Consider the following 22,199-nt stretch of genomic DNA (forward strand, 5'->3'; position numbering starts at 1 on the left):
TTTGCAAAATCCCCTGGCAATGAGTTCCACAGGTTGACTGTGCATTGTATGAAGTAGTACTTCCTTATATATGTTTTAAGCCTATTGCCTACTAATTTCATTGGGTGACTCCCTGGGTCTTATGTTATATGAAGGGGTAAATAACACTTTCCTATCCACTTTCTCCATGCCATCATGATTGTATAGACCTCTATCATATCACCCTTTAGTTGACTCTTCTCTGAGCTGAACAGTCACACTCATTTTAATCTCGCCTCACATGGAAGCTGTTCCATACCACTAATAACATTTGTTGCCTTTCACTGTACCTTTTCCAATTCAAATATATCTTTTTTGAGATGGGGCAACCAGAACTGCATGCAGTATTCAAGGTATGAGTATACCTCAGATTTACATAGTGGCATTTAATAAAACAGAAAATATCAATCTCTTTCCTAATGGTTCCTAGCACTGTTTGCTCAATGTGCAGCAAGAGTCTAAAAAGCTGATATTTTCAGAGAACTGTCCACAATGACTCCAATTTCTTGAATCGTAACAGCTAGTTTAGATCTCATCATTTTGTATGTATAATTGGAATTATGTTTTCCAGTGTGCATTACTCTGCATTTATCAACATTTACTTTCATCTGCCATTTTGTTGCACAGTCACCCAGTTTTCTGAGCTCCTTTTGTTACTCTTCGCAATCAGCTTTGGATTTCCTGAGTAATTTTGTATCGGCTGCAATCTCTGCCACCTCACTATTTACCCCCTTTTCCAGATCATTTATGAATATGCTGAACAGCATGGTCCCAATACAGTTACTGGGGAAACCCCACAATTTATCTCTCTCCATTCTAAAAAATGACCATTTATTCCTAGCCTTTATTTCGTATGTTTTAACCAGTTACTAATCCATGATCCCTCTTATCCCATGACTGCTTACTCTGTTTAAGAGACTTTGTCAGATGCTTCTGAAAGTCCAAGTACACCTTTACCTCGATATAACGCTGTCCTCGGGAGCCAAAAAATCGTACCACGCTATAGGTGAAACCGCGTTATATTGAACTTGCTTTGATCCACCGGAGTGCGGAGCCCCCCCCCGGAGCACTGCTTTACTGCGTTATATCCATATTCGTGTTATATCGGGTCACGTTATATCGAGGTAGAGGTGTACACTATAAAACTGGATCACCATTGTCCATGTGCTTGTTGAGTCCCCCCAAATAATTCTAATAGTTTGGTGAGGCATTATTTCCTTTTACAAAGGCCGTGTTGACTCTTGTCCAACATATCATGTTCATCTACATGTCTAATAATTCTGTTCTTTACTATAGTTTCAACCACTTTGCCTGGTAGTGAAGTTGGCTTGCCAGCCTATAATTGCTAGGATCACTTTTGGAGCCTTTTTTTAAAAAATTGGCATTACATTTAGCTATCTTCCAGTCATCTGTACAGAGGCTGATTTAACTGATAGACAGAATTCACTGTGGTATGTAACCTATATATGCATGCACACACATATATTATATGGAAGACGCATTAACAGTCTTCAGCCATGCAACCTACACCAAGTTGTGCTATAAAACACATGAAAAATACATATAAATTAAAATGATAAAGGCTAACCATTACTGCAATAGTTCACGTTCATGACTTTTTTTTTTGGCAAAAATGTATTCTAAAAATACAAATCATGTATGATCATGTTTTTGTACAGTATGTAATTTGTTGTCTGCAATGCTAAATATTGCTAATTGAAACCAGTATTACTGAAAATAGCAGACTGAAGCCACACTTACTCAGGGAATCCATAATATTTCACATTGAATTTGGTCACACTTTTTATTCCTCTTTCACTTTAAAGGCACAAGACAAATATACATGATATTTTCCAATTAAAGAGAAGTAATTACAATTACAGTGAACTATTTTTAAAACCAATTCAGCATATAACGGTTTTGGATTAAGTTTATCTTACATGGTACCAACAACAAACACTATTCTGAAATGTAGCTAGAATTTACTTTATATTCAAAACATGGCAAATTTATCTGGAAATCCCAAACTATATGCAGAATTTATGATTGTCATCCTAGCAACCAGGCAAACTGCTGTTGAGGCGGGCATGCAGTTATACAGAAACAAAAGGCCTCAAATAATCTTGGCCATTAGTATACGTAGCATATGTGCGTCAACACTGTGATCACCCAGCGCAGCATCTAAGGTTCCTGTTGGAATCGTGACTGCCGCTATATACACAAGTGGTGGCCATAGCCAAAAAAAAAAAAAACCCACCTTCTTCCACATTCAGTCACCCGGGAGGTTACACCCTATGAAAACTAGCCATGGTGGTTAAACCACTGCAACTCATTCTATCTGGGGTTGTGGATTAAAAACCAAGAAATTTTCAATTTATACAGAATGCAGCAGCCCCCCCTTTTTAAGCAAAAAAGGCTACAAAGTGCACATCACTGGCACTTTGCTGATTCTACTGGCTTCCAATATCTGGTTCAGTTCAAAGTCCTGGTTCTAACCTTCAAGGACCTTAACTGATAAGGACCTGATTATCTCAGATACTGTCTTACCATCCAAGTCAAATGTACTCAAGGTAATACTACAGCTGATAGAGTCCAGGGTGAAATTCTCCAGAGTAAGGGGCAGAGCATGCTCAGCTGAGGGACCTTGGAATATCTTACAGCAAAAAATAAGAATGATCCCAAAATGAACCCTTTCCAGGTACAATCTAAAGCCTACCTTTTTGCAAAAGCCTTCCTCACAATAGGAAAGAACTCATCCACATTTCTCATTAGAAGAAAAGGGGGGGGGGGAATCTAAACAATCAGAGCTCAATCATCAGAGAGTAGTGATGAATAGAATCCATTATGGAGAAATATAATGTGACTCCATTGGTTGTGCTACCTCAGAACTGTGATGAGCATATTAGGAATATTCAAGATTTTTATTCTGTCTGTGTACTGCTGTTAATGGCTTACGATTTCTCACTTGCATTTACCAGTTTACAGCAACTGCACTTGTATCCAAATCTTCTAAATTCTCCTCCTTTAGACTTGATGCACCTGTATCAGGACTAAACTCAAGTGCCATAGAAAGGACCAATTAAGAGCCCACTCTAGAATACAAGAAACACATAATGCAGTAACCTGCCCCAAGCTGACTAAGCCCTTAAACTTCTCATTCAAGATCAGAATTCCCACAACTGGTGTACAATCTAAGATCAAGCTTATCAGAAGAACTGTATATAGTACAAGATGTATAACCAATATAATACATGACGTATAACTTGTCCTGTGTTGTCTTTTTAAAATAAGTTAAATAATCAAAATTAATGTTTTGGTACTTACTGGTTGAAAACTGTCACAATAAGTCACATTATTCATCCTTATGTAGTGCTGAAAGGATTAGCTTATGCTCAACATTTTGAAATACAGTGATTTCAAAAGTATGCACTTTGTGAGCAATCTTAGTATTTGGTAGGTCATCAGCCTTTTGGGTGCCAAACTCTTTTCTCCACTTCACTGTAATAGTTCACTTGAATAAACAATATAATAGATTTAGTTTCAGATAAGGAATTAAACAACCGGCTGGGAAGAACAAGTTAAAATACACATGGCATTAGGCCAGTCAGTACATACTGGAGGAGATCTGAGAGTTGAGAGAGAGGAAGCACATTAGAGGGAAAAGCAGAAGTTAGTAAAGGAGGTGTATGGTAGATGGGTGAGAGGTTAGGGTGATCTGGTTGAAGGAGAAATTGCTTAGGTATCCCAAGAAGTGGCTACACATAAAGGTGCTCCTAGACACAACTACTATATCTATTGTCTGGACACACTTCCTCTGAAAATGTGTTAAACGTCTCAAAGGGGATCAAACATTCAAGATCATATCCTAGATGCCTTTATTTGAATGTCTGGGCACTGAAATAAACAAAGCTGGACTGTTTATTTCAGGGGTCGGCAACCTCTGGCACGCGGCTCGCCAGGGTAAGCACCCTGGCAGGCCGGGCCAATTTGTTTACCTGCTGCGTCGGCAGGTTCGGCCGATCGCAGCTCCCACTGGCCGCGGTTCACTGTCCCAGGCCAATGGGGGCTGCGGGAAGCGGCGCGGGCCAAAGGATGTGCTGGCCGCGGCTTCCCGCCGCCCCCATTGGCTTGGGACAGCGGACCGCGGCCAGTGGGAGCCGCGGTCGGCCGAACCTGCCGACGCGGCAGGTAAACAAACTGGCCCGGCCCGCCAGGGTGCTTACCCTGGCGAGCCACGTGCCAGAGGTGGCCGACCCCTGGTTTATTTAGGCACACTTCTGGTCACATGCTTGCTCATGCACTGCATCTATCCCATTTGGAACATTGGGCAATTACGTCTTTAAGGATGCGGATGGACTACTTAGGATCAGTATGCTATTTTCATTCATTTTTCTATTAATCTAATTTTTAAAGCATTTTAGACTTACAAAGTAACTAGCCATCATAGAGGATTTGCCAACTCTGAAGTTGGAAAACAGCCATTTGAGTTACTCCAAGCACTAAGACATTTTTTTAAACAGAAAAAGATTTTTCATTCTCATAACTTTAAAACAGTTTAATACACTATAAGATTTCTAAGAAAAATTCATCTTCAAGGGATCATTCTAAAATCAGATACTATAATGTGAGTTATAAAAATGTCCTAATTTTAAATTGTATAATATAACCTACCAAAAAACAAAAATACTGCATTGCAAATACCGAAATAGACCTTTTCCTTTAGCAGTTGTTTTCATTAATTAACTGTAGAAAATAAAATCTGTGTAAATTTGAGTAATAGAGAAGATAATAAATCTCCTAGAATAATATAATCACACCACCTTCCTTACCTCCTTTTCTTTAATTAAGATAGTGGGCACCACAATGTACATAGTAGTTTATCCCCCCAGAGATGAATGAAGTATCCCTTTCCCAAGAGAAGAACCCTTATGCAGGATGCTGTTTAGTAGAGGAGAAAGAGGCAATTGAAGCAGAGAAATGATGGATAGCAATGACCTTTCTATCTGTAAAACATAGGCATATTTTAGGCTATTTAATTTTCAGAATTGGATTATTATTAATCAATTATTCATGACAATTTGAATCTATGGGAGATGATTTTTGTTTTCTTAAATATCACAAAGCTAAGGTCCTTCTTGAGAATGAGAACGGATATTAAATCCTCACAAGTAAATAACGATCAAGTCACTGAAACCCTCCCCCCATCTCTCACACATTTTTTTTCCTACATAAAACGTACATTAATGATGACTTTTCACTTTCTGTAAGACTTGTCTAAAATCTACCTACTTAATCCTTTTGAATGTTGTTTTGACTATAAAAAAGACGTTTTCTGTGCTGGTATAGTTTGAGTATTAAACTGCAGAAGCCACTGTAGTTTGGGATCGGTGAAAGAATGTACACTCCATCTCCGACTGGGGAAGAGAAGCACTGCCACAAGCAGTGCTGTTGCATCATAGCCTTTTCCACAGACAAATGCGGTTAAACTTAAGCACCTTCTTTAATTTCAGCTTAACAGGGGGAAAAACATACAGAGCCTTTGAAAGGTGTGGGTGCACAGCAATGGGCAAGGACAAGATAGGATTAATGGGCTCAGCATATATAGCTATGGGGTGTATGTGAAAGGGCGTATGAGTGATTGTGAATGTTTTTTCCTGTCTGGCCCAGCCTATTTTCTGCATATCTGGATAGCGGAATTTCTGTTCCCAGAGCACTGATGTTCCATCAGGCATCCCTCCCCCAAGTATCAAAGAAGGGTTGCAGCAGAAGTAGAGTCTCCATAAAGGATGTCTGACTGTACTCCGATGAGGGGGAAAAGAGCTATTAGCTGGTATTTAAACACACAACTAAGGAAGAAGGCAAACCTGATAAGAGGCTGGCTTTAGAACAGCTTCATTAGAGGAATAGTATCCTGAATGCTTGCAAAATCCTGAAATAAGAAGGCCGAGGGTGATTCTCTGTGGAAGGAAAAAGGTTTACAATCGTTTCTGGGATTTTTCAAGGCTATAAAATCCTGGCTGATCAAAAACTTTAGGAGCTGCTGGTGCAGAGAGGAACTCTCTTACAACAGGAGCCATATAGAGCTACCAAATTCAAGGCTGGAGTAGGCTGATTACAGGAGATTACCATCTGAAGGATGAAGTCCAGAGGAGGGCCTCAAAACCAAGAACTTGGTGTGAGAGGGTTGCAATGTGGTAATACAGAGTCCTTGGCCTGCCTCAGAAGAAGACAATGGTTCTTCCAGGTTGTGAGGCTAGGTTCAAACATTCTGCTACCTGCCTAGCTAATTATACTAGAAGAACTATAGCTATGTTTTGACCTACTGGGCAAAGTGTTGCAGGTGCAAATACTAACTATTGGGTGAGTAACCACTTGATAAGCATCATACACACAGAATTCACTTGTGAGAACACACAACATGTGAGTGCAAAAAAATCCACTTACAACAGAAATGGTGGGCTGAAACTCTCTTCCAGACCACTCATGCTTGGATGCTTTCCTTCCCACTACTGTTTGTATGTTTCTCTTCATAGACTGCAAGCTCTTTGGACCGGACCTTTTGCCCTCCTGCACACATGGGCAGTGACTAGCACACTGTTGGCAGTATGAAATGCAAAACAAACAAACAAGGTTGGGCTCCTTCCTTCCTCCAGGCAATTAAAGAATTCATACTAATCTGTCACTGGCTCTAATGATTACCAGTTAGATTAATTTGTATTATTCTCTCCAATGAGGATGAAACTGAAGAAACTAAAGAAAAAATGCAAGAAAAAAAGTATGTCACAGCATGCATTTTATAACATTTCAGTGTTAGATAGCTAACTTCATGCATAAGTGTTAATAGATTATATGGCCAGAAGTGACCACTGTGATCATCTAGTTTGACCTCCTATGACTACACAGGCCATAAAACTTCATTGAATTAATTCCTGTTGGAACTACAGCATATCTTTTAAGAAAGCATCCAAGCTTGATTTAAAAATTTCCAGTGATTGAGAATCCACCACAACCTTTGGTAAGTTGTTCCTATGGTTAATTACTCTCACTGTTAAAAATGTATGCCTTTTTTCTAATGTGAATTTGTCTAGTTTCAATTTTCATCCATTGGCTCTTGTTATACCTTCATCTGCTAGGTTGAAGAGCCATCCATTATCAAATTTCTATGTCCCACGTAGGTATTTATAAACTGTGATCACATCACCCTTAACATTCTCTTTGTTAAGATAAATAGATTGAGCCCCTGGAGTTTCTCACTATAAGGCATATTTTCCAATCCTTTAATCTTTCTCATGGCTCTCCCCTGAACCCTCTCTAATTTATTAACATAACCTTGTGTGGACACCAAAACTGGACACAGTATGCAAGTACTGCCAAATACAGATGTAATAGGACCTCCCAACTCCTACCTAATAGTCTCCCATTCATTAATCCAAGGATTGCATAACCCTTTTGGCCACAGCAGTGCAGTGGGAACTCATGGTCACCTGATATCCATCATGACATCCAAGTCCTTTTAAGAGTCACTGCTTTCCAGAATACAGTTCCCCATCTTGTAAGTATGCCTACACTATGTCCTGAATGATCATCAACTGGGAGAAAGATGTATGTTGGGGGTAGGCCACTTGTCAGGGGTAGTATGATTGTGTTCGTTACTGGTTTCTGAGACTTGGGTTTGAGGATTCTGGGGAGGGGTGGGGTCACAGAGGGATTTGTGGGAGTCCAAGCATGTAGAGGTGCAGCAAAACCAGTTAGGCAGCTGGTTTGGGGAACAGGCTGCAAGCTAAGGGGTGTGAAGGGGTGTGTATGAGACAATGAGTGGATGAGATATTTCAACTATACACACACAATATGATGGGGGCTAATTTAGCTACAACTAATCAGGAAAGAGATCTTGGAGTCATCGTGGATAGTTCTCTGAAGATGTCCGTGCAGTGTGCAGAGGCGATCAAAAAAGCAAACAGGATGTTAGGGATCATTAAAAAGGGGATAGAGAATAAGACTGAGAATATATTATTGCCCTTATATAAATCGATGGTACGCCCACATCTCGAATACTGCGTACAGATGTGGTCTCCTCATCTCAAAAAAGATATACTGGCACTAGAAAAGGTTCAGAAAAGGGCAACTAAAATGATTAGGGGTTTGGAACGGGTCCCATATGAGGAGAGATTAAAGAGGCTAGCACTCTTCAGCTTGGAAAAGAGGAGACTAAGGGGGGATATGATAGAGGTATATAAAATCATGAGTGATGTGGAGAAAGTGGATAAGGAAAAGTTATTTACTTATTCCCATAGTACAAGAACTAGGGGTCACCAAATGAAATTAATAGGCAGCAGGTTTAAAACAAATACAAGGAAGTTCTTCTTCATGCAGCGCACGACTTGTGGAACTCCTTACCTGAGGAGGTTGTGAAGGCTAGGACTATAACAGCGTTTAAAAGAGAACTGGATAAATTCATGAGATATTTCAACTATACACACACAATATGATGGGGGCTAATTTAGCTACAACTAATCAGGAAAGAGATCTTGGAGTCATCGTGGATAGTTCTCTGAAGATGTCCGTGCAGTGTGCAGAGGCGATCAAAAAAGCAAACAGGATGTTAGGGATCATTAAAAAGGGGATAGAGAATAAGACTGAGAATATATTATTGCCCTTATATAAATCGATGGTACGCCCACATCTCGAATACTGCGTACAGATGTGGTCTCCTCACCTCAAAAGAGATATACTGGCATTAGAAAAGGTTCAGAGAAGGGCAACTAAAATGATTAGGGGTTTGGAACAGGTCCCATATGAGGAGAGATTAAAGAGGCTAGGACTTTTCAGCTTGGAAAAGAGGTATATAAAATCATGAGTGGTGTGGAGAAAGTGAATAAGGAAAAGTTATTTACTTGTTCCCATAATATAAGAACTAGGGGCCACCAAATGAAATTAATGGGCAGCAGGTTTAAAACAAATAAAAGGAAGTTCTTCTTCACACAGCACACAGTCAACCTGTGAACTCCTTGCCTGAGGAGATTGTGAGGGTTAGGACTATAACCTGGTTTAAAAGAGAACTAGATAAATTCATGGAGGTTAATGGCTATTAGCCAGGATGGGTAAGGAATGGTATCCCTAGCCTCTGTTTGTCAGAGGATGGAGATGGATGGCAGGAGAGAGATCACTTGATCATTACCTGTTCGGTTCACTCCCTCTGGGACACTTGGCATTGGTCACTGTCGGTAGACAGAATACTCGGCTGGATGGACCTTTGGTCTGACCCAGTATTGCCATTCTTATGTTCAGTTTATTAATTCTGCCAGGTAACGTGAATTTACAAATGCAAATGAGCAATGATAAAAATAGTGAACTCGTTACACAGAGTCCCTAAAATTCTAATCTAATGTACTATATGTGGATCAGTAAAACTGACGGATGAATTTAGTTACATACACAGCAGGATAACAAACATCTGTAAAAAAGAAAAACTTGGAAAATTAACAGATGGAAACATTTAGAATATGAAAACTAAAAGGTTCTTATTACAAAAGGAGACATGTATCAACTGTGTGGGTGGACAAAGCAATCCATATGGAAAAAGAGAAACTGAATCATTAGGACAGTGGTAAATAGATGGCAAGACTCCTGAACAAAAATTACAATGTGTCCTTTGTTTAAAATTAATTTAAAAACACAAAAAGCTAATTATTTGACTAGGCAGTATAATGTAAATTTTCTTATTTAAAATATAACCATATGCCAAAACACTGTTTACTTCTAGTCCCAGACTTATTTTTATATACAGTATTTCTTGAATTTACTTGAATAATACAATATACTTGGCTGAATCATTGTCATGCTTAGCTGAAGTACTTATTATTAAGATGATAAACAGTATTTTAGACACACAAGGTTCTCTTTATTGTACTTGTTCTGTTATTCAAGCTTCAATTATCAAGAAGACCAATGTATAAAACTTTTACAAATAGCACTTGCGGTATGTAATTGAGTCAAATACTGTTCATGCGATGTAAAAGCTACGTCTCTCCTCATGCCCACAACTGATGAACAGTGAGAAAATCTGCTTTAGTATTATGATTTTTACTACTTTTTCTTGGAGGATCACTTTGCTCTGCATTAAGAAAATTAAGGAAAAAAACAATGGTGAAATAAAAAAGGAGTATTCATTATCTCACAACAGTTATTCATACATGCTTCATCATAAGACAGCACTTTACTGCTATATGAAACTCAAATAGAAAGGATGAGAGCTTTAGAGGTATTCAGCACTGACCTAACTCTGCTGTCACTGAAGTCAATGGTAAAACTGATATTGACTTCAATGCAAGCAATTAGGCCAATGCCAAACCCTTTTGAAAATCCTAATAAATATTTTGGTGGATGTTTATCCTACTCCATTCTTATCAATGATGAGATGATCCCTCCCATTACTCAGGCTTTCAATCATGGTGTCATTTTAGACTCTCCTTACTTCCATGCACTTGATAATTCCTGCTGCTTCTTACTATACCATATCTAGAAAAAAAATCATCCTTCTGTCTCCAATCCAATTGCCAAGAACAGAATCCACGCACTAGTTTTTATATCTTGACTACTGCAACCTTCTGCTATACCATTCTCTCTCCACTGCAGTTCAGTCCATCTAAAATATTGCTACCAAGTGATTTTACTTTCCCAGAACTCTAGGCCTTCCTCCCCAACCTCTTTTCTAATCCCACAAAAAATTCATTCTTCTCTTAACCTACAAGGATCACCATACCCCTCCTTCTGCAAACAATTCTACCCTCATCTCCTCCACTACACCCATCTCTCTCTTTGCTCACTCTCAACTCTGCATCTTCTTGTCTGTCACCATTACATTTAGAACATCACTCTCTTCCTTTCCAAAACCTTTTAATATCCACTTTTTCCAAAGAGCTTTTTTCCAGTTATGACTACCAGCTACTCTGCTTTTCTAAGGCCTAAAACTTAGGTCTACACCTAAAACTTAGGTCGACCTAACTACATCACTCAAGGGTGTAAAAAATTCACACCCTGAAAGACGGAGTTATGACAACCTCAGCCCCAATATAGACACCACTAGATCCACAGGAGAATTCTTCCATTGATCTAGCTACCACCTCTCGGGGGAAGGGGGAGGAATTTCCTACAGCAATGGAAAAATCTCTCCCATTGCTGTAGCAAATGTCTGCACTACAGGGGTACAGCTGAAGGTTTGCGTCTGTAGAGCTTGTAGTGCAGACACACCTTAATACTCAGTAGAGTATTTTGAACTGCCCTAGCTTATGCCCTTAGACTGATAGTCCTTTGGGATAAGGAACCTGTTAATTGTGGCACAGCTCTCCCACCATACTGCTTTACATACATTTATGTCACCATATATAACAGTGGTTCTCAAACTATTGTACTGGTGACCCCTTTCACAGAGCAAGCCTCTGAGCGCGTCCCCCCTTATAAATTAAAAACACTTGTTTATATATTTAACACCATTATAAATGCTGGAGACAAAGCGGGGCTTGGGGTGGACGCTGACAGCTCACGACCCCCCATGTAATAACCTCGCGACCCCCTGAGGAGTCCCGACCTCCAGTTTGAGAACCCCTGATATATAACAACTATTACCCCAAACTATGAAAAATGTACAGATTTACCTTTAGGTAAAAATTTAAGCTTTCCTAAGAAACACCTAACTAGTAATAGAATACATCCAAGATACGGCAAAATATTTATGGAGTTATCTAAAAAAGGGAGAAGTTGATATTTCAAGAGAGACTTTTATTCAGCTGCTCAGAGAGGGGAGCAGATGGGACCACACAAGGGAAAAGAAATGCTTAATTATGGAGAGTTCTGAGGACTAGAGTAGCACAAATTTATCCTACTGAAACTCCGCTGAAGAAGGACAATACATGCAGACTGTGACGCAACTCTGACCTTTAAGCGGATGGTCAGTCCACATTGTTCAGGTTGAAAGTAGATGCGAAATGCTGCTTCAAGCTTATTCAATTTATGAATATACCTTATAATTAGAGACATTTCCCCATGCTACCACTCCCTTAACTTTCAAAAGTTCAACTATTCACAGAATGTTAAAGTAAACACAGTATTAGCACTAACAATTATTAGCAAAACATTTTATCTTTAAACATGTGCAACTTTCAGGATACACTGGGCAGTGCATAAACATTGACTGAAAAGAGAAAATGGAAGTAGCCTTACATTCTTTATTTAAAATAAATTATAGACTGGGGTGCAGCTTGTAAAAGCTATCTAGTGTTAATCCCTTACCAATCATGCTTTAAGATATGTTTTACAACATTCTTTTAGTTCTGTGTCTGCCAAGGCTACATTTTGTTATGCAAGACCTTTCTGCAAGCGTGCTACTTTAGGACTTGAAATTCCTTATAAACTTGTAGAATGCTGTTGCCCAATATATCTGAATGGAAGCTCTAGCTTTACAGAAAGCTGCTCTGAGCCTAGTTTACTCTGCCACTTAAACATGTAACTTAAACCTACAGTGATAGTACCTAGTAAAGCTGCACACTGCAACTAGTTTGTCTGCTACATAAACTCATCTTGTCATGAACTTATAGGCAAAGTACATCATATCACATAATATTATGTCTTAAAAAGGTAAACTGTACAGGAGTTCCTTATTATACTGTTATGCAGAGACACTCAAATCACCAAAACATCTTGTTTATGTCTTGGTTTCAACCTCTTGCTGATAATCCTGACAGGAATCATTTCAGGGAAGAAATTCTGTTGACATACATTATGGTTGCAACATAATTGATTTGACACATTTAACTGAGTCAACAGTCAGTACCCCATTACACTAGTAAGGCAAGCCTAAACGACAGCAATTTGTTCTGGAAATACTTACTTCTGATGAGGTCACCATCAGTGCGATTTCCCCAGACAGACTGGTCTTGTATCTCTGGTTGTATGCTTTGGTTATTGGAAGGTGGTGTTATGTCTCTCTCTCCTGCAGCTGTATTCACTTTGTCACATTTTTCTAAATCAAAAGAAAAACATATTTTAATTTCAAATCACTGATAACAGTAGTAAGTATTGTTATTCTCCCTTTTAAATAATTCACAATAATGTTAGTTTTCAACCAGTTTTCCCATCATTTGTGCTCATCAGATTAGTTCTTTAACGAAAGTCTTTCAGTGGGCTTGCATTTTACATGTTCACATGCAAATATACCTTAAGACAGTTTAATGGCAAACTGTGTTTCAAGTTTAACAACGTTTATTTACCTTCCAAAACAACATTTTCAGATAAAACCTCGTGTACAAACTACTTGCTATGTGTGAATTTCATAAAAGCTACAGGAACTATGTCAAAGGTCTGAGATTCAACATATGACCAAGGACTTTTATTGACTAATAGCCAAAACTGAAGGAGACAAAAATCCCATGGTAACAGAACTTTCAGTTGTTGTTTTTTTAAAGATATGAAAAGCCATTGTTGAATTAAAATGAATTTCTAATCAAATTTACAAAATGCTGTTCTTTTTGTAATAAACATGCTCCAACCGTAAGGAAGCTTACTTCACGGTGTTGGCCAAGAGACTTTTAAGCCTTCTTTACAAGTACTATGGAATGCAACAGTAATATGTTCACATGTAGCTTCCCATATGAAGTTTCTTCCTGCTGACAAGCACTGACCCATATTTTCACTCACCAAAATAAATGAAAGCTTTCATAGGTATCTTCCATAGGCAATTATTTTATTCACAACACATCAGTCACTGATAGATCACCAGTTTAAAAATCTATATTCCATGTTAAAATGGTTCATAAAATACTGCACTTAGATTTCAAGTTGAAGTAATATTTCAAACTGCATAACATTTTTGAAATGTGTTTTATAATGTGTGCTATTTAAAGCTATTTTAAAATAAAGTGAACTACCACTTGTTGAATAAGTGGGGGGAAATGGCATGAAATTCTTAATGTTGTTACCTTTATTAATTTACTGTATCTCTAGCACACAGATAACAATTTAAATCATTTTAAAAGATTTTGCTCTTAAACTAACCAGAGTAGCAAAATTAAGAAGATTATGACACCAATCATGAATTGCTGGAAAACAATTGATGTTTCACTGTGCAGCGGTAACTGTTTTGTATAAGATGTGATGGTGCACAACCCTATTTAAAATCTTGATGTAGTAAATGATATTAAACAACAGTCCTACTGAAAGAATAACTGTATTTTGGGGCAGTCAAAATTCCAAATTAAATTTTAGTCAAGTGAACGGGAATTCTGAGTGTAGAACCAACCATAAGAGTCAAATTTCCTTAGATGTCACCACACTTACAGCAGTTTTCATTCAGTCTTAAGTAGACATCTTCCCAATATCAAAAGTCTGCTATGGTCAGTGGAATAGTTCATAATTCATTACCTTTAATTTTACTTTTCTATTAGTTTTACACTCATTTCCCAACTTCTTTTCATTGCTGAGGATTAAACCATACTTGAATTCCCTAATTTTTGTTTCCTCTGTTTGAAAAACTGTGATGGTATATACGGTATACCACTGCTAGCCAGCACTACTTAATTGGCTAGTCTGTGAACCAATCCTGAAATTGTGAATAAATTGTTAACATCAGGAGAACAAAGGTGCAACATTTAAGAAAGGAGTGTGGCAATTAACCAGTAAAATAACTCTTGATCTGAGGATTATCCAAAAATGAATATCTTAAATTGCTGAAGGGATATCAAAGGACAGATGCAGCATAACACCATTAACTTCACCAAGTGAGGATCTGCCCCCAAATGTCCATAGACAAAGTTTATCCCAACATTTTTTCAAATTTCACAGTGAAAGTAATAACCATTGACTTACCTTCTCGTTTCCCTCTCCTTCCTACCTCCCCACCCCAGCAGAATATCTAAATTTATTTATTTAATGGGAATTTTCCCCATAATTGAGATCTTAGGCTTCTTGGATTGCATTATTAGGCTTCAAATAATGGAGAAAAATCTTGGATTCTATATTAGACTAACACCTGTCAGGAATGGTCTAGATAAGTCCTAACATGAGTGCGTTTTGTTATGAAACATACCTGAAAGCAAGGTCAATAAATTAAAGCATTACAATGACTATTACCAACAATCCAAGCAAATGCTTAAACCTTGGTTGATGTGTCATACCTACTCAGAAAGTTTTCCCAACAGAGCCTAAAGCTGATATGAGAGCAATGGCATGCTCAGGCAGTAAACAGGTGCACTCCTTTTTCATGGGTTTTCTGTAGGAACTTATAACACTTTTCTGGTTCAAACAAGTTTGGTCTTGAGATTTCTCTCTCTGTATACTAGTCTTCTCTTCTCCATTACATCCTTCAGCCTATATGAAATTAACCCCCAAAATTGACAGCCAGTAGGAAAAAGAGATGCTCTTCAACTCAGCTTATTTCCAAACTCTAACATCCTAGATATTTTGTTTGATATTCATTAGAATGCGTTCATCCAAAAAAACAATCTCTCTTTAAAACTTCTGTAAGTTTTTTTCAAATGATACAATAAAAGCATCATACCCTTTCCATGGTTATTACTGTTATTCAATTGTATTATACTACTGACTCAAGATCAAGTCCTTCTTGTACTAGGAACTGCTGCTTTAAAAAAACAAAAACAAAAAAACAGTCCCCAAGAGCTCAGAACTAGACCCACAAAAGTACTTATCCATTACAACTTTTAGCTGACCTGCTTCTCAGTAGAATCCTTGGATTTAGGCAGCAAAACTGGCGATTAGGTACCTAAATCCCTTTGTTGATCTAACTACAGTCTAAGGCCCTGACAGAATCATAGAAACGTAGGACTAGAAGGGACCTCGAGGTGTCATCTAGTCCAGTCCCCTGCACTCATGACAGGACTAAGTATTATCTAGACCAGTGTTTCCCAAACTTGGGACACCACTTGTGTAGGGAAAGCCCCTGGTGGGCCGGGCCGGTTTGTTTACCTGCCCCGTCCGCAGGTCCGGCCGATCGCGGCCCCCAGTGGCCGCGGTTCGCTGCTCCAAGCCATTTCAGACCATTTTGTCCAGAACATTTTTAATTTTAATCCTATCCCTCCTAAGCACTTGCAACCCCTCCCAGCTTGGTATCGTCCGCAAACCTTTACAGATGTATCCCAGCCCTGTGGACATGAATCATTTCACTGGTACTATGCATATGAAACTGAAAGCTGAAGTAGGTTTACAGGAAAAGCTACAGTTATTCATTTATGAGTTTCTGCTTTTCATTTGGTGCTACTTTAGAACCAACACTGACAACTATGAAGTAAACCAATTTCACAAAAATAATAAGCCAGATAATTTTATATCTGGAAACACACAAAGTAAGTACTTAACTAGTTTGGGAAAAAATAACTATAATTGCCCAACAGTTGAAAAAAAAAATCCCCATTACTCATAACACTCAGAAACTGCTGGTAAAGTGTGACTATTACGGCAACTGGAGTAGCTAGCTGTAACCTTAAGAAATTCTAGGAGTCCCAGTGAAGCAGGATTACTTCAGTCCAAGTCCAGTCTGGGTACAGTGTTCTTTTATGGCCCCAGGATAGCATCCCTATTCACATAAGAACTAAAGCATGCAAAGTCAATGGGACTTTGAGCACATGCTTGAAGTTGAGAATGTGCTTGAGTGCTTTCCCGAGGCACTGAACATTAATTCTTCTTTTTTCAAACACTAAATTAATTTCATATTTTGAATTTGGATGGAAGTATATTTTGCAGGGAAAGAGGAGGCTGCTGGATGTCATTTTCAGAATTTGTCTCTTTATTTCTTCTATTTTTTCAGCTGAAGTGTTTGAATCGGTTTCAACTCTCTAAATCTTCTTTAGATATCTGTTACTCTCTAAAATGCAGTTATTATTCTTCCTTTCATACTAACACTGTTTGTTTCTCTATTTTGCAAACACTTAGGCAATGTTCACTAATTGTTATTCTAGATTATTTTTAGTTAAGAACCGGCCAAGGTAAAAGCTTGCTCAGTACTTTTAGATAATACTCCAAAACAGTCGAAGATATGGCCTGATTATCCTGCTGGAGTTCTGTGCTATTTAAATAAACAACCTTTTAATAGTGTGAAGTTTATTTAAATGCACAGGATTTAATATAAAAAGTCTATCCAGGGGTACAAGTAATAAACAGCTCCAGGTCAGTGCTAACATTTTAGACATTTTACTCCAATGGGAGCTACTGGTGCTCAGAAATGCTGAGAGTCAGACTTCTTATTTAGGTGCATTAGGTGTCCTTCACAGTCCAATCTACATCCCACAGAACACTCATACAGGGGGCAGTCAGGCAGCTGGGGAGCACAGGAGGTGAGAGGTGCTAGTACTGCTAGTTCAACAACTACAAGGGGCCTGTCCAGACAGGATCATGGCCCCACCCAAGCAGACCTAATCTTTATTGGGGGAGGAAATGCACAAGCACCTTCAAAGGTATGTCAAAGGTGCATTCTTAGGGCTCTCCTCAGTGCCATGTATACCTCATTGGTACCAATGAGGTACCTCACTGATGCCGATGAGACTCTCAGGATTCAAAACTAAGCATTAAAATGACTCCATTTCAAAAGGGACGACACTACTAATTCATTTGCTACTGATGGTAAGCCCAGCAATATGAAGAGCCAAATTCCAATTACCTTAATCACACAAATATTTATCAATTAATTTTAAAATGGTCTAATAAGAAAGGTGATTGGAGAGATGCTCCGATGCTATTTTGGTGAGCATGGTGTAAAAAAAAAATAGATGTGGCCCAGTATACACTTCATAACTTTTGCTGCCATCATCATCTTTCTTTCCCCACAACTTGCATGGGTGTACCCAGCTAGCTGCTGAAGCTATTTTCTTCCACTTCTTTTTTCTTTGTCACATAACTGTGGCATTTTTCAGACATTGAAACCTTAAATAGTTCTTCCTTATAAAAAGTCTTGTTTTAAGAGGAAGAGCACATTTAGGCTTCAGCCCTCTATCTGACAGTGCAACTTAAAGTATAAGTAGTTGAGTGAGGAGAACACCATTGGAGAGTCTGTTTTCCTTGCAACGCAGTGCAGAATTATGGAAGAGAAGAAGAAATGGATGTCCTCAAGAAGTGAGTCTTTGCAAATAGTTGGAAAACATTTTAGAAGGTTGTATTATATATTTTCTGACTGAAGTGTACTTAATATTTTCTATTCTACACAAGAAGCCAGCTATATCTAACTGATGAAACTTGGTCAGTTTTCCCAGGCAAACAGAGATTCAGTTAATACTCTTTATTGCAAATTTATGGAGTCCTAATTTTAAAATGAAGACGTTTTCAACAATATGATAGCAAGAATTGTGTAATTAATTACTCAGATTATTTCTATGAACCCCCTGACCTACCCCAAAAAACATTCTGGTCTTTCAGTACACTAAACAAAAGCTTTTCAAGAAACCTACAACTTCCAGCGAAGTCAATGGACTCATAGGTGTTCAGCAGCACCTAACAGGGTCAGGCCACAAGGAAATCGCTCTATAGAATATTGCACATGTTCATTGCTATTTCCCCGCAAGTCCTGTTGCTCAAAATAAAATTCATACAAATTGATTTGCTAATATTCAGAGTTATTGGGAAAACTGGCACTCTACTTCCATGCATTCCTGTATCTGTTTCCTAACAAAGAAAAGAGTATTTTAGAGGTATTTCTTCTTAAAAACTGATTTAAAAAGCAGCAACTTCCTCTATTTAAAACAAATGCTGTAAATATTTCACAAGGGTCTTAATTTGAGGGTGAGGTGGATACTGTTTTCCTTACATTACGTACAACATACCTTTAGACATGATAGAACTAATCTCTTTAATTGAATCTACAAGATATACTTCCACTGCTAGTCTGTAGACTTCATTTTTCTTCAGTTTTTAAATATTTACTAGAGCACATACTGGGATCACATTTATAAAAGGCATAACATTAGTTTATTTATGCTTCCCCAAAACAATTTTATTAATCTAAAACAGCGGTTTTCAACCTTTTTTTCATTTGCGGACCAGTAAAAAATTTTAAATGGAGGTACAGGCCCTTTTGGAAATCTTAGACATAGTCTGTGGACCACCAGGGGTTTGCAGACCACAGGTTGAAAACCACTGACTAAAACTATGAACTCAGTTCTTTCACCCTAACACTGAGTAATAACTTACTAAGCAACAGGAGATTAATATGTGTAAGGGTGAAAGTCCTAAATATTTTTCCTAAACCTTCAATTCTGTAATTCCTGAATTACCCTGGCTTTGTAACCATATACTGCTAAACTGATTGAAGCGCCGGAATAATGATTGACAATGATATAAACTCACCTCTTTCCTTCTCCCCTCCCCTCCAAAACAGATTTAGACTAAAAGAAAGTAATAAATATCCAGAAATACTACTCAAGTTTAGGTTCATCATCAAAATACATCACATTTTAAAGTTGTAGCAAATAAGACCCCAATCCATCAATGGAACTTCTTACATGCTTAAAGTTGAGCATGTCCTTAAGAGTTTGCAGGGGCTGTGACACTGGTAGACCCTGTGCCAGCTCTTGACAAAGTGTAGGTGTCAGCGGAGAATTGACAAATTCATAGCTGAAAACCAGACCAGCTCACCTGTATGTTAGTATTGTTTAAGATACATGTAAAACTTGTAAGGATATGTTTAGACTCTATAACAGAGGTGGGCAAACTAGGCCCACAGGACCCTCCAGCCCAGCCCCTGAGCTCCTGGCCCAGGAGGCTAGCCCCCGGCCCCTCCCCTGCTGTTCCTCCTCCCCTGCAGCCTCAGCTCACCCCGCTGCCAGCGCAACACTCTGGGCGGTCGGGCAGCGCAGTTGCAGAGCCGCAGCCTGACCCAGTGCTCTGGGCGGCGCGGCTGTAACGCCACCAGCCACCGGTGCTCTGTGCTACACGGTAAGGGGGCAGCGAGAAGGGGGGGTTGGATAGAGGGCAGGGGAGTTCATGGGGGTGGGGGTGTGGATAGGGGTCGGGGCGGTCAGAGGGCAGGGAACAGTGGGGTTGGATGGGGCAGGGGTCCCGGGGGGCAGTCAGGAATGAGAGGGGGGTTTGGATGGGGCAGCAGGGGGCAGTCAGGGGTGGGGGTTCCGGGGGTGGTCAGGGGACAGGGAGCAGGGGGTGGTGGATGGGGGCGACAGGGAAGGGGGGGGATTGATGGGGTAGGAGTCCCGGGGGGGGGGGCCGTCAGGGATCAGGTGGGGTTGGAATCCCGGGGGGACCATCAGGGTACAGGGAACAGGGAGGTTGGATGGGGCAGGAGTCCCGGGGGAGCCGTCAGGGGGCAAGAAGCGGGGCGGGGGGGGGTTCGGATAGGAGGCAGGGACCGGGCCACGCCTGGCTGTTTGGGGAGACACAGCCTCCCCTAACCGGCCCTACAATTTTGGAAACCCGATGTGACCCTCAGGCCAAAAAGTTTGCCCACCCCTGCTCTATAAATTGGTTGTAAATTGCTGCGTGCATTAATCTTATTGTAATCTCTGTATCCCATGCTATAAGGTTATCTTTTGCTTTATAACTGTAAAAATGCCTGCTCTGAACTTGATAGCTCTGACAGAAGGAGTGGTTCCCCCACCCACCAAGGACGACTATGAGACTAAATGGACCATTGTAAGACATCACGATACAAAAACTTTGCTAATTACGCCAACACAGGCTACATGCAGAAGGCCTTGTCCCATCACTTTGAATTCTGAAAGAGGGAAATAAAGATAGCTAACATCAAAATTTTTCATCTTTGGAGTCTGGACTCTCTCGGGGCGATAGACACTAAACTGAAGCAGAGATCCCCAGGGTTTCCCCTGGGTCCACCCTGAAAGACATTTTGAATTGACAGATTACTATAGCTCTGTCACTTTTTTGGAACCATAGACTCATTTTTGTGTATATTTCTGCTTGCTTTAACCTGTAAATAACTCTCATTTCTTTTCTTAGTTAATATAGCCTGAGTTAGTTCACTGTAGGATTGGTTACCAGCATTGTCTTTGGTGTGAGATCTAAGGTACAAACTGATTTGGGGTGAGTGACTGATCTCTTGGGACTGGGAACAACCTGAATATTTTGTGATCTTTGGTATAAGTGACCATTTATCACTAAATACATCTCGCCTAGGTGGCATGATAGACTGGAGTGCCCAAGGGGACTGTCTGTGACTTCCTGGTAAGACTGGTATAATGCTTCAGGACTGAGTTGGTGAAATCTAATTACAGAACATACAACCAGTTACAGGTGTCTGCCCTGAGGCTGGCATTTACAGTCATGAACCACTCCAAAGTATGTGACAGACCCCAACCAGTGAACAAATCTAAATCAAAGTACTTACAATGCTTGTGATTCATTGGCTCTTCAGAATATGATCATATACTCCTTTAAAATGATAGTTACACATATAATAGATGTCATTCAAATTTCTTCTTACACATAGTTTGCCCATGGCCAAATCAGTGTCATATTTTGTCCCAGGTCATTAAATAAAAAGCCTAATATTTGGAAGCTAAATGATTTTATTTCATATTAATAAAATACAAAAACCCAATTCAAAGCCTCAAATCTTAAAAATAAAGTCATGTTCCTAAATCAATTATTTCACTGACCAAACTTCAATAATTTCTGCGTATGGCCTGCATGTAAAGTTTAACCAGTATGGACATTTGATTATATGACACAATAAAGGTGACACTTAATGCTCAAAAAAGTATGTTGACAATAAATATGTATTACAGACATTGGTCCTTCTGGCAAAAACATGGTTCTAACAGTTCAGTTCTGCATAGTTGATCTTCTGTATCTAATTTAAAAAAAAAAAACTTTTGCTGTTTAGCAGTTATGAGTCACTCTCTAGGACAAGAAAACAATAAGATCAGTATAAGCCAATTTAACATTTCTACATGCCAGAACATTTTTATTTAGCTTCGGATACTTTCTGGTTTCTCAAATGAGACTTCAACTTTGATTCCATGTAGCTATTGATTTAAAGATGTTGCCAAAGAAGAGAGGGTGGCTTTATTATACAGTTGTACAACTGTGTTATCATGCTGTGTAACTTTATACATAGCTGGTAACTGAAGCAATTTTAAAATTAGATTCTTCCTTTCTATTCTTCAGAGACTTATTTTATATCGCTATCAGAATTCTTGAAATCAAAACTGCCA

At 39.1% G+C, this 22,199-nt stretch overlaps 1 protein-coding gene across 2 annotated transcripts in view; it reads right to left on the bottom strand.

Annotated features, from left to right (window-relative positions):
• MDFIC (MyoD family inhibitor domain containing) overlaps positions 1-22,199 on the bottom strand; it is a 79,683-nt gene that overhangs the window by 56,174 nt on the left and 1,310 nt on the right. For both annotated transcript variants that reach the window (XM_065403045.1, XM_065403052.1), the window contains exon 3: positions 12,905-13,036. In XM_065403045.1, coding sequence (XP_065259117.1) covers positions 12,905-13,036 — 132 coding nt within the window. The remainder of the gene's footprint in view (positions 1-12,904; positions 13,037-22,199) is intronic.

Source organism: Emys orbicularis, chromosome 1, assembly GCF_028017835.1.
Source record: "Emys orbicularis isolate rEmyOrb1 chromosome 1, rEmyOrb1.hap1, whole genome shotgun sequence".
In the NCBI taxonomy this organism is placed as follows: domain Eukaryota; kingdom Metazoa; phylum Chordata; order Testudines; family Emydidae; genus Emys; species Emys orbicularis.